This window comes from Nyctereutes procyonoides, unplaced genomic scaffold (assembly GCF_905146905.1).
Source record: "Nyctereutes procyonoides isolate TBG_1078 unplaced genomic scaffold, NYPRO_anot_genome, whole genome shotgun sequence".
Taxonomy (NCBI): Eukaryota; Metazoa; Chordata; class Mammalia; order Carnivora; family Canidae; genus Nyctereutes; species Nyctereutes procyonoides.
This window is the reverse complement of record NW_026575140.1, coordinates 46240077-46253209: the sequence shown is the minus strand read 5'-3', so window position 1 is coordinate 46253209 and position 13133 is coordinate 46240077. Positions and strand designations below refer to the sequence as shown.

The 13133-nt window shown below is 37.2% G+C and overlaps 2 protein-coding genes across 4 annotated transcripts in view; one reads left to right on the top strand and one right to left on the bottom strand.

The window, feature by feature from the left end:
* Positions 1-13133, bottom strand: part of IL23R (interleukin 23 receptor) — a 60672-nt gene that overhangs the window by 5585 nt on the left and 41954 nt on the right. The window contains exons 8-9 of the mRNA XM_055306253.1: positions 4108-4197; positions 1267-1372 (exon numbers count right to left, since the gene is read on the bottom strand). Coding sequence (XP_055162228.1) covers positions 1267-1372; positions 4108-4197 — 196 coding nt within the window. The remainder of the gene's footprint in view (positions 1-1266; positions 1373-4107; positions 4198-13133) is intronic.
* The window catches only part of LOC129497394 (ESX-1 secretion-associated protein EspI-like), a 97564-nt gene that overhangs the window by 45361 nt on the left and 39070 nt on the right, over positions 1-13133 (top strand). The window contains exon 3 of one of the 3 annotated variants that reach the window (XM_055306255.1): positions 5353-5419. The exons of the other annotated variants lie outside the window; for them this stretch is intronic. Within the exon in view, the coding sequence (XP_055162230.1) occupies positions 5353-5419 (67 nt within the window). The remainder of the gene's footprint in view (positions 1-5352; positions 5420-13133) is intronic. 3 annotated transcript variants of the gene reach the window in all.

The window sequence follows — 13133 nt, the reverse complement described above, 5'->3', positions numbered from 1 at the left end:
TGTCTGCTTATATGTAAAATAGTTGCATTCAAATTATCTCGTTTCATTTATCTTTTTAAAAAGAATACTTATTTAAATAATTAGCAAAAAATTGTCCTATTTTCATTGTCCTATTTGTCATTGCCAACTGAAAATTAATTTTTAGGTTATTAATAACAAACTTAATGCTATTTAAAATTTCATAGTATCTTTGAACAATAACAAATTTAATATTTTTATGTCATACAAGTTCAAACATTAAGATGTTGGTAGGAGCCTTATAATCAAGTATATTTTTAAAGCAGAGTTTTGTATTAGTTTGCCCATCTCATAATGATATCAGGGATATATTTATTAATGGGTAAGTTAATTTTGAAATATTACTGACTTCTGAGAAAAAGCCTAATTTTACAGCTTAATTTTAAAAAAATCACAAGTGTACCTTACTCAGACTTGCTCATTCTAAATCTTATTGCCTTTTGATTATACATTTAAAAGAAAGAAAGAGTATCCTCATGAAGCAAGTAATGGCAAAAAAGAGAAACTCAGTGCCGGTTAGGCAAAGAAATTTGTATGATTAAAATTTGTGAGTCATTAGCTTACAGTTGTTTGCCACATCAAACAACTCCAGTCTATTAACAGATTAGAAATACTCAACACATCTAATAAACTTAGGAAATTGAAGGCTTTGTTTTCTGCAAGGTCTCATTTATCCATAGCAGGCATAGATCTTTACTAATTCCATATTGGAAAACAGTGATTGAAAGGGGCCAATGAGAATGGACCTGGGAGCTGGATGCTAAAACACCCACACAACTGGTATCAAAGTAACAAATTCAGAGGTTGCCACACTTCTCTTCATTCATGCTGATTCAGAGGATTTGTTTGGGTAGAATTCGAGGCCGGTTAGGACCTAACCATTTAAAAGAATCCAGGCGTAGTGAGCAGGCTGTGTAGTGAAGGAGAGAACATGGGTTGTGATGTCAGCTGGGTCTAGGTCCCTGGCTTAATGCTTAGTGACCATGGGCTGACCAGTTAACCTCTTGAAGCCTAAAGTAAGTGATCTGTAAAATAGGCCTTTGGGTTTTCCTGGAGGTCACCAGGAGGATTAAATGAACAACATGGGTCAGGTGGTTGGCATAAATCGGTAATCACTGAACACTGTTCCTTTAATTTTTTTCTTTCTCTGATTAAAAATGTTGATGGGTTTTCCTAGTAAATAACTGAATTGACTAGATTGGCTACATGTGGTCTAAGTCAGAAAACAGAAATTCTACAGAAACCTACCCAGTTCGGATTGATCTGTTAAATATCCCAATCAAAGAAAGAATTGACAACATAACAGCAAAGAAGATCATTCCCAATAAAAGTCCAATGTCTTGTTGCCTGTTGTCTGAAGAAAAAAAAATAACTTTAGCTAAGGATTAGTGTCTATGGGATGTCAGAATCATTGTTTCCTCTACTCAGCACAAAGCAAAAGTCATTAATCTCAAAGGAAAAAGGGAAGGGGAGAACATATTTAGCTTTTATGTTGGGCTGTGTTTACAGTGACTGTCCTTCCAAACTGCACAACAATACCTTTTTTCCTGAGAAAATTGGGCCGTATGTATTTGGTATCAGTGGGTTTCTAGAAATGCAGCTCTGGCAAATGTGGTTAGCATTTCCCACTTTTTCTGAGCTTGTGCATGCATATTTTATATAAAAGGGTTTAGTGATGTACCTCGTTTGTTTTGTCTGACACAAGTGAGAATTCCCAGTTGCTGGTAACAGACTCTAAAACTGGCCACAATCACGACTGAGGTTTTTTTGGGGGGTTTTCTTTTGAACCTTTTGAGTAAGATAGAAGTTATATAGCACTTGTCACCATTCTTCAAAATTTATTGTTCATGAATTTTCTTCTGCTGAGAAAGGATATTTGCTCTACTTAAAACAATATATAAGAAGGAAATTTAAATTGCTATATAACTTGCACTTACATTTTATCTTAAAAACAATTATTTTCTTGCACTTTGAAGCATCAATTAATCACCCCTAATCTTTAAATAATTAACATGATATATTCAACACATGTTACCTATGAGGCTCATCACATTTTCTCCCTAGTACATGAAAAAAAATCTTGTTTTCTATTTTCAAATATAGACTATCATTGAGACATAACTATCATGCTGGAGTTTGTTCTGAGTGATGATGGGTATTGGCCTCCTTTCCATCCTTATTCCTTTCTTTCTCACTCTCTTTACCAAATGTTTATCAGATACTTACCATGTGGCAGACACTTCACTGGCTCTACCCTCATTATTTCCCACCTGTACCCAACAGACACTTGGGGGTCTCCAAGCTGCCTGGTCCCTCTCCTAAAGCCAACTGATGTGCACGGACCAGGCTACTGTAGCTTAGCTTACTCCAAAGTCCAGGGGCCAGAGATGGGGAGTGGGGACTGGGTGCCTCAGTTGGTTAAGCATCTGACTTTGGTTCAGGTCATGATCTCAGGGTCCTGGGATCAAGCCCCACAACCAGCCCACATCCAGCCTGCACATTGGACTCTGGACTCCGTGCTCAGCAGGGAGTCTGTTTGAGGATTTTCTCTTTCTCTCTCCCACTGCTCCTCCCCCAGCTCACACTCCTCAGCATGTTCTCTCTCTCTCTCTCTCTCTCTCTCTCTCTCTCTCAAATAATTAAGACTTAAAAAAAACAAAAACAAAAACAAAGTGCCAAGGGGGATATGGAATTAGTGTTTTTCTAGAACTAAAACTCTATTGCTAAAGATTTCACACAACTAGTGGGAGGTAGGGGGTGTCACATATCTTTGGGTATTAATGCCTGGGAGAGAATAGAGAATTCCCACAATAAAATGGGGCCAGGAGGCCAGGCATAGGGGTATAAAGATAGATACAGCAGAGTGATCAAGAGACAACTGGAGATACGTGGGTTCATATTGGGTTCTGCTCTTTGACAGCCCTGTAGCCTCAAGGCATAATTATAAGCTTGCTGAAACTCAGATTTCCTCTTCTGTAAAATAGAGATCATAACACCTATCTAATAGAGCTGCTGTAAGCTCCTGGCCTCCCTAGTTCCCACAGAAATATCAAGGTGCAGGCCTGGGTAGGCATCTGTAATTAGGGATCTGAACTGGGCCTAAGCATTTGGTTTATTGATTTTCATGTACACATTCAGAGCGGCCTCACCTTGCTTCATGTTTCTTTATAATACTTAACTTCCACCTGATTCTTGTCTTCTTGTTCTGTTTATTGTTTTTCTCCTGATCTGTCTAAAATGGAAGCTCCATGAAGATAGGGGCCATATTCTTTTTTTTTTTCACTGCTGATTCCCCACCCAAAACAGTGCCTGGCACACAGTAGTTGTTTAATGAATATTTGTTGAATAAGTGAATGAAAGTCTGAAGAATGTCAATGCAGTCTTCAAAGATTCTGATACTATTCCTGCCAGATTTCTATTCGGGGAGATAAATGGTCTACTAGTGGTCAGAGGTGAAATAGTTACACCTAAAGTTTTTCAATTTGAAATTTCTATTTAGAGTTATATTTGTCCATTGCACAACCTGATCTCATAATTTTTTATGCCTAAAACATTTAGGTAAGATCATCAAAGGAAAGTACTGAATCCTACTAACAAAACAGGAACTGATTTGTACAAGAGAAAGAACACAGATTTCAGGATTTGAAAAACAGGATTTGAATTTTAGTCTGTCACTTAGTGTGACCTTGGACAAGTTTCTCAGCCTCTCTGAGCTCCAGTTTTCCTATCTATAAAATAGATATATAATACTTGTCTCCCTTGGTTGTTTTGAAAATTGGACAAATGATGTATACAACTTCCTAGCACATGGTACATACTCAAATAATGTTTTTTAAGAAGGAGTTTTGGTGTCTTGAACCTCAGCACCCATTGAAATGAAAATGTATCTACCCCATATCAAAAGCTGGCAAAGTCCACCTAAACCATTCCTGACATTCAGTTTTAAGTGGATCTTTATTATTTCTCTATAGTAAGCATACGACATATCTTATTATCAAGAAGTTTATGCCTGACATGATTTTTCAGTTGGAAGATTCAAATGGATAATTAGTAAAGACTACTCAGAAAACCTAAGTAGCATTTTCTTACCAGAAGTAAGATGTCCTTTAAAGATGGAAGCAATCAGAAGCTCAGAATTCTGAGTATCATGTTGGAATGATTTCACTGTGACCTGGGGAACTTAAACAAAAAGAAAATAGGGTGAGCTTCTTCATTTTGCATTCAGGTTACCCAAATTCCTAAAAGAGTTTCTTCACTTGTTTGGAGATGATTAAAGTATACTTTAATAGGCTTGAAAGTGGAATAAAAGGAAAGGCCTTCGAGTATGTGTGTCTTTTCATCTTTTTATTTAGTTGGGCAAAGCCTAAAGAAGGAAACACTGAAAGGACAATAAAAACTGCCTAGAGTTTGTTAAACTTCATGGTGTATCCTCTAATTTCATGAGGCTTCTAGGCAAAGAATACCAAGGAGCTTTATTTAATTCACTGACCAAAAAAATGCACAACAGGTCTCTACTTGATTCCTTCCAATAAATGATGCAATAAAGTTTAGGTTTCCTTAAGAGCCTCCCAGATACGTCACTTTTGCCTTTGCATAATCCTTGAGATACTGCTGGCGAACAGTATCTTGGCTCTATATAAGAAGCCCAATTTTGATTAGCAGACACTTTGAGGTTATAGCACAGGGGTGGAATGCTACTAATGACTTCCCTCTGCTCCTTTCCCACTGGCGAAGATCCTGGCCAGCCCTGTCTAGTCATAAAGACTGTCAGGACATGGCTAATGAAAGCTTCTGACCAGGGTGTGGTGAGCAGTCTTGGCAGCTAACCCACTTTCAGTTTGAACCCAAGAGTCCTGGAGCTTTCATACCCATTTCCTCCCTCCTGATAATTAAAAGCTTCCAGAGGTGACTTCAAGGATACTATTCTTCCAGCTGACAAAAGATATTCCTGAAAACAGTTCTAAGCTCTGAATTCCCAAGAATGCCTCAAGCTCCTATTTGTTCAGTTATTCTGATTTCAGTGTTCACATTTTTTCTTTTTGAAGAATTACTTGGGGGGGGGCAGGGAAAAATCATAACTTGAGGGAGCCTTGATCGCCACCATGATATCACGGCTTATATAATAGGCTGTGTGACCCAGATAGCTCTCTTTGAGAAAAAGATCATGGGGTTTCAATACAAAGGTTCCTATGGTCTTTGGAAACTTTTGGAAAAGGTCCATCTGGGTGCAGGCACAGGCTCAGTAGTTTTCTAAGACAATGGGTAGAGAATTTTAGAAGGTGAAAACTTAAGAAGAACCAAAAGTTCTTTCCTGTGTTTTTATTGTCTTTACAGCAAGAGGAAGATGTTGCACTGTGAATTGTGACAGATTGGAAATTCTTTCTGGCTTCTTAATGCTTCAGTAAGTCTCTTTTGTTCCCAAGTATTTGGTTCCATCAAACTCTGGGAGCAAGCTTATGCCCCAATGGTCACTAGCCAGATTCATTCATCTAAATTAGTATTTTGTAGGCTGAGGTTTATTCTTGGGGAGCCCCAGCAGGAGTCTGCATCTGAAATTTTAAGACTAGAAATATTGTATTAAAATGTACATGATTTTCAACTTGGCAAGATCTTGGTTTTATATCATATGTTGCTAGATTATTTTTGTTTTCACTTTCGTTATTTTAAAATTAACATTTTTATTTAAAAGTAGTATGTGGTGCTGTGGCTTTTAATGCAGGTTAACTCTGTTGTATAAACTACAGGTGATTATTTAGCAATTAAACTTCAGTTATTAATTTGCTTCATATAAAAATAATGTTCATATCTAACTAGGGCTTTATTAGCTCTAATAGGAGAATAAACACAATCACCCTTCAGGGTCTTTTTGTTATAGTTTCAAATCAACCAGGTGCATTAATTTAAATTAGATTAAAGCCATTTAAAAGGAGATGGTTAATTGTCAGAGAGTAATTTCCCAAAGAAACAGATATCTGAAGTGAGACAATTTATAAACAAGATTGTCAGAGAAGAAATCAAGCCAATGACAAAATTTTTAAGCATAGGACTGGAATGAAGCCATGTAGACTATATTCTTCATGGTATACTGCCTCCAAGTGGCTAGGTCATTTGTTTTAAATCATATGTAATATTTATCATTATAAAAGCAGTAACCTTAAGAGAGAAAAGTATTTTAAGAGGAAAAATGGTGAGAAAAAGAACCATCCCTAATTCTATCCCCTTAAGCCACTTGCTGTTACTATTTTATAGTATTTCCAAGTATTTTGACACAGAAAAGCATTCACAAACACAGAATGATGTACACACACTCAGAACCTTTATAACTAAAAAAAATGTTTTCTATCAGCTCTAATCATCAGTGTATTGCCTAATGTGCTAGAAAAATCTCATAATATTTTCATTATTAAATTAATATCTGTGGCCTATCTCCATAATGAGACAATTCTATCCCTGTTTGTTTCTCTCACAGCATATACCTCCTGAAGATACTCAGAAACTCAAATATCTCTCATTTGAGATATCTCTAATAAGAATTTTTATATACCATATATAAACTGGTATTGGACTTTAGAATTAGTCTTTCCAAAGATAATGTGTTTAAACAAAATTTAGAGGGAATTTAAAATAGTTTTAAACAAAAAAAGTAGTTTCCATTCTTGAACAAGACTAGAAACATATAACTACATTCTGTGCCCTATCAGATGCCAGCCTATTTTAATCAAATCTGTTCAAAAGTGCTTGGTTTTAGTCATAATGTATTTCATCTGTTTCTGAGGGATGATACCAAATCTGTCTCCTGAGTCTTCCCTTCTATGCCTATACCATGGGGCAAAGTGTGTTTTATCATTCTTTTTTTTTTTTAAAGATTTTTATTTATTTATTCATGAGACACACAGACACACACACACACACACACAGAGAGAGAGAGAGAGAGAGAGAGACCCAGGCAGAGGGAGAAGCAGGGACTTAGGCTTAATAGTAATAATAGCAATAACTAATGCTCCATGCAGGGAGCCCGATGTGGGACTCAATCCCAGGTCTCCAGGATCACACCCTGGGCTGAAGGCAGCGCTAAACCGCTGAGCCACCCGGGCTGCCCTTATTATTCTTTTTAAGTGACCTTTCATTGAGTACTGATTATGCTCCAGGTTATGTACTAGACTTTACATGCTTTCTGTCATTTAACCCTAAACAGGTAAAATATACTATTGTCCACATTTCATGGATGAAGAAACAAAGGTGTAAAAAGGATAGATGACTCAAAGAGTGAAAATTCCCATCCAGTCCTGACACTTAGCTTGTACTAGTCACTGGCTCTATTAATTAATGACCTCACTTCTGCAGCAGCATGGCCCCAGATGGGACAACTCAGTCAGCCCTGCAACCAGCTGCTCCCGTGCTAAGACAGCCATTGCTCCTCCAGGGGCTGGCCACGGTTTATTAGAGCTGCCTGGCCTTGCAGGACTCCAGCCCACACCACAGTGGGCTATAGTTGGCCTGACCCATTTAGCGCTGATTCCTAGAATCTTCCAGCCTACAGTTATTTCCTTCTACAAGTCAACTATTTTCTTTGATTTTACAAGCAAGGCACACTAATTATAGGATGCTTGAAAAGTATGGAAGAGTATGGAGAAGAAAGTACAATTTTATATTTGTTCACAAACTAGAAGCAATCATTTTTTTGTTAACAGTCTTGTGTGTATATATTTGTACCTAGTGGAAATTGTGCTCTTTACTAAATGTTGTGTCTTGGTTTTTCTTTCTTTCAATATTATGTCACGAATATTTCCTCATTTTATTAAAAATTGTTCAAAACTGTCATACTGATAGCAATTTAATATTTCATCACGTTTGTACTATATTTGTATTTCATTTGTTTGTACTATATTTGTCCTATTGAGAAACTGTATAGCTTAGTGGTTTCAAATGCCATCTTTAGATTCAGATAAGACTCAGTTCAAATCCTGGCTCTACCACTTGGAGTTGCATGGCTCTAGGTCAGTTGCTTAACCCCTCTGTAACCAGTGTCTTCATTTGTAAAATGGGATAGTAACAGCACTTCCCCCCTGAGATCTAATGGAATAGTTCATATTAAGCACTTAGTACTGTGCCTTACACAAATTAAAAGCTTAACAAGCATTAGTTATTGCTATTATTACTATTATTAGATTGTTTCCAAATTCTTACTACTATAATTAGTTTTTGGATAAATATCATTGTACATAAATCTTTTTTTCCATATCTCTCTTTATTTCCTAAGGCTAGATTTCTGTTAGTGGAATTACTGGTCTAAAGGGTATGAACATTTATAAGTCTTCTTTATTTACTTTTGCTTTTACCAGTCCTGGTGTCATGCTACCTGAAGCCTACATCTTAAAGGCTTTGACCAAAGTTGGTACAGGGATCTTTCTAGATCTTTCTTTCACTAGGTTCTAGATACAGGAGGAGTCATATTAAAAGAGACAAAGGGTATGTTTTTCAAGTTATTTTTCTTAAAACATAAACATCTCCTTAGGTTCTATCTTTCTAATCTCCTTCTTCTAATAATCTCAGCTGTTTCACAGTGTTTATGTGCTATCTCCCCAGATTAATTTGGTTCTAGGATTGGAATTCAACATTATTGGGCTAAGGGTAAGGATTTGACACTAGTCTGAGTTAGTTGGCAAAAACAGAAGAGAGTGGCCAGACCTATCAAATAGGCACCCGAAGCCCAGGGCAGGGAAAATGATATGTCAGAACAAACTCATTACCACACTAGAAAAACAAGTTAGACGATGAATCATTTCATGAGTTACAGTGTCATCCTTGTATATTAAGGATAGGAGGGTGCGCCTAGATGTATTCAAGGGATTATCTTCTTGCTTATGTTCCTCAGCTCTAAGTACTTGGTATGCACAGGGAGAAGAAGGTAAGGAAGATAAATATATGTATTGTGACCACATGTTTAAAGAAAAAGATTAAGAAGAGGAAAGAGTAAAAAAGCAGCAGCCAACCCAGGAAATTTTCCTAAGGCACATGGAATACACAGAGGAAGGGGGTCTGAAGGGGGTCTAACAAACTATGTGCACGGGCAGCTTCCAAGTCCTACTCAGTAGTTTAAGATTCTTCAAAAGTGCAACTTTGCTCTCAAGCATAGCACATGCCTATTCCTGAGTCTGAATAGTCTAGTAGACATTTGCCATTTTTAAGTTGTCCAACACCAGGACGTACTTCTTTGTGGGCATTCTAAAACAGGGAAGAAGCAGGTAAGGCTTCCCACTGTAGAAGCCTCAATGGAACAAAGACTTCTCTTCATTGCCAGAAAGTAGCTACAAGTGGATGACCTAAACCTACCTGCTCAGATGCTTTCCTTCCTCCACTGGCACAGAACACTCAGCTCCAGGAAATTACTTATAGTAGCAGTTATATCCAGAGTCTGGTAACAGTTGCACCACGGGGCATCCAGGCAGGGCAGGGCAGGCAGTGGCGTGACCACAGTGCCAGCTGCAGTGTCCTCACCGGATTCTTTCCAGGCTTCAATTTTGGCTGTGGTTCTGGGTCTGCTGTCCCTTGTATCCTACTCATGAACATTTTGCTGGCCCTCCTACTGATTTCTAGCTATTTTTCCAATAATTCATTTTTTGCTTAAGAGAAACAGTTTGATTTCTTTGCTGGCATCAAATCACAATGATTAGTAAAAATTGCAATAATAGGTAGTGGGGTAGATAGGTGAGGAGATGTGGTAGGACAAATAGTGACCTCTCTACCCCCCAAAAATGTCCATGTCCCAATCCCTGGAACCTTTGAGTTTATATGTATTTATATAATTTATATAGCAAATATTTATTTGCTACATTTATATTTAGCTATATTTATATGTAATTGTTATAATTATATTAAATTCACAAAGGAATATTTATGTATGAATTATATTTATATTGCAAATATACATTTATATATATTTATATAATTTATATAGCAAAAGGGACTTGATTGAGATAGGGAAATTGTCCTAGATTATAGGGGTAGGTCCAAATGAAATCCTAAGAGTCCTTACAAGAAGGCAGGAGGGTCAAAGTCAGAGAAAGAGATTGGAAGATACTATGCTTCTGGCTTTGAAAATGGAAGATGGGGCCACAAGCCAAGAAATGAGGGCAACCTCTAGAATCTGGGAAAGGCAGTGAAGCTGATTCTTTCCTAGAGCCTCCAGAAAGAACATAACCTTGCTGATATCTTAACTTTAGCCCAGTGATACTAATTTTGGATTTCCCACCTCCAGAATTATAAAATAATAAATTGTATTGTTTTAAGCCACATGCTATGTGGCTCAAGTTTGTAATAACTTGTTAAAGTAACAAGAAAAAAAGTAACAATAGGAAACTAACACGGAAGATTATTACTTCCTCACAGAAAAGCATAATCTTTATTCTTTATTAGTGAATATTGTGAACCTCAGAGAGATTATAACACTCTTACACATTATTGTTTTATTCTACAGAGCTATGATACTTTATTAGGAATAGGACATGAGGAAGATTAAAAGAATCCAGAGGACAACTTGAAACTAATTAGTATTTCAGGGAACATTGTGTGTCTGTTTAACCTGATTTAGTAACCATGAATCTACACATTTATAATTCATCTCAATGTGAAGGAATCAGAAACCCCTAATTACAAGTAATGGAATTTTTTAAAAGTACAGTTCTGTGTACCAGCCTCTAATCTGCATTCTATTTAATATCACTGATATTTAGTTCCACTGACATAACATTTGTTTTTTCTCTTGTACTCCCTAAAAGTTCTGAAAAATTAATGTGAATCTTTAAAGTCATTGGTAATACAACAGCCAATGGTGAGTTGTGAGAACAAAACACACTGTGGTTTAAAATCTTGCTCATACTTGCCTTCCTCTGGAGAATTGTCAAAAAAAGAATAATATGATTTCTCTGGGAATCTTTCCTACTTCAAGTAGCAATTCATGCAAGTTAATTAATCATTATGAAATGTGACTGCCCTTCCCTCAGGCCTCTGACTTGTCATTAAAGGGATTATGGAGCCTGGGCCTTTCTTTCATTGCAAAGAGACTTGTATTACAGCAAAGTTGGACAACACCCTGATCAGAAGTCATCTTTTCACTTTTTTTGGTATCAGTAGTAGTGAATTTAGGAAACTGACTTTCACATGTTCAGTGTTGGTTTTCTATACTCACAAATTATCTTTTCCTCTTTGGGGCTTTTTCTGTACTGCTTAAAGACCCCAGGAATTTTTTTTATAGTGACTTTCCAGGTTGGTGGTTTAGAAGCTCCAACTTTAACAGCCCTTAGTGGTTCTCATAGCCTCATCCAAAGCTTCACATCCAGAAGCAGGGCAGGGTCTAGGCAGAGGGGGTCATGTGGGACATGATGGCACAGTGGTCCTACATCCTGTGATTCTGGGAATCCGGGGCTGCTCAGCAAACTCAGGGTGGGCGGGGTGCTCAGCAACTTCAGGAAGCGGTGGGCAGGAGGAAGAGGAAGCCGAGAGGTGACCAGATAGCACTAGAGATAACAGCCTGAAATTCTCATGTACCCACCCTGTTCTGATCCCCAAAACCACTATTACTAAGGCTATGGCTTCGGCAATCAGGTCTCCCCGATTCTGTTCACATTTCCTGCCCACACCCTATGTCATTTTTCATGACACTTCTCTCTCTTAAAGGGTGTGTCTAACCCCTAGAGCAGTGGTTCTTACACTTTGCTTCAGAAGTATCACTTGACTGGAGGCTCAGCAATCTGCATTTTAAACTAATCCAATTTTTTCTAGTGCAGTTGGGCCACAGACTCCACTCTGAGAAGTACTGCTTTCTAGACATTTTATTGGACCAAGACCAGCTGGAAAAACACATTATGAATTTCCCAGTGGAGGTCTTGTCCTTAAGAGAATCCCCTTTTCCACTTATACTTTGTCTTCATCTCAGACTGCCCCATCCTATTCCCTATTCTCTCTCCTGTGGTTTTATTTTCATTGCCATAACCCAAACCTGCTTCCATACCTTATATTCAGGCCCATATAAAATTAGTCAATAGCATCCTGTGGTTCCCTCTTTTCTCATGTTTTTGCATTTTCCTAACAAACATTACATTAAAAGTGTTGTCTTATTATTAGCTAATGTATAAAGGAGGATTTGGTTCCATGGCTGAGGGGAGGTTGACACAGGGCCCAATTAGGTCTCTGAGGAAGACCAGCAAAGTTATAGCGAGGTTGCTGGTATCTCACAGGATGTGTTTTGCCCTGGCTTTACTGTTACCAGCTTTGTAACATATGGCAAAATTGCTTAATGCCCCTGGGCCTCATCTTCTTCATCTGTACAATTGGAATAAAACTTTTATAGGGCTTTAGTGATGAGTAAAGAACAATATGTACATATGTACAATATGTACATTTTATATGTAAAATGCTTACCACAGTACCAAACACATAGTAAACATCCAATAAATGTTAGCTATTATTTATTTATATTATTTATATTTATATATTTTATATATAACATAATACAATTTATGTAATATATTAAATTATGTGTACTATGTAAATTATATTTAATATAAGTTATTTTATGTGCTATTATTTGCATACACTATTTATACCAGGATAAAAAATATGAATCTCCAAACTAGAGAAACTTCTTCAGTGTGTTTCCTAAGCCTGATATTATATTCTGAGGTTTATTATTTTCCTTTTTTAGTATAAGACTTCGCTTTCCATTAAAGTCCAAATACTCTAAGGAAGGAAAACAGAATAAGTTTAATAAATCTCTTAATTCTTATTATAAATGAGTTTGTTTGGGTATTTGTTTTTGTTTTTTTGGAGATGAGGTTTTTATTTTTTATTTTTATTTATTTTTTAAAATTTTATCTATCTATCTATCTATCTATCTATCTATCTATCTATCTATCTATTTATTTATTTGAGACAGAGAGAGACAGACAGACAGACAGACAGAGACAGAGACACAGGCAGAGGGAGAAGCAGGCTCCATGCAGGGAGCCCGATGTGGGACTCAATCCCAAGTCTCCAGGATCAGGCCCTGGGCTGAAGGCGGCGCTAAAAACCGCTGAGCCACCCCTGCCCGAGATCAGGTTTTTAAAGACCAAGGA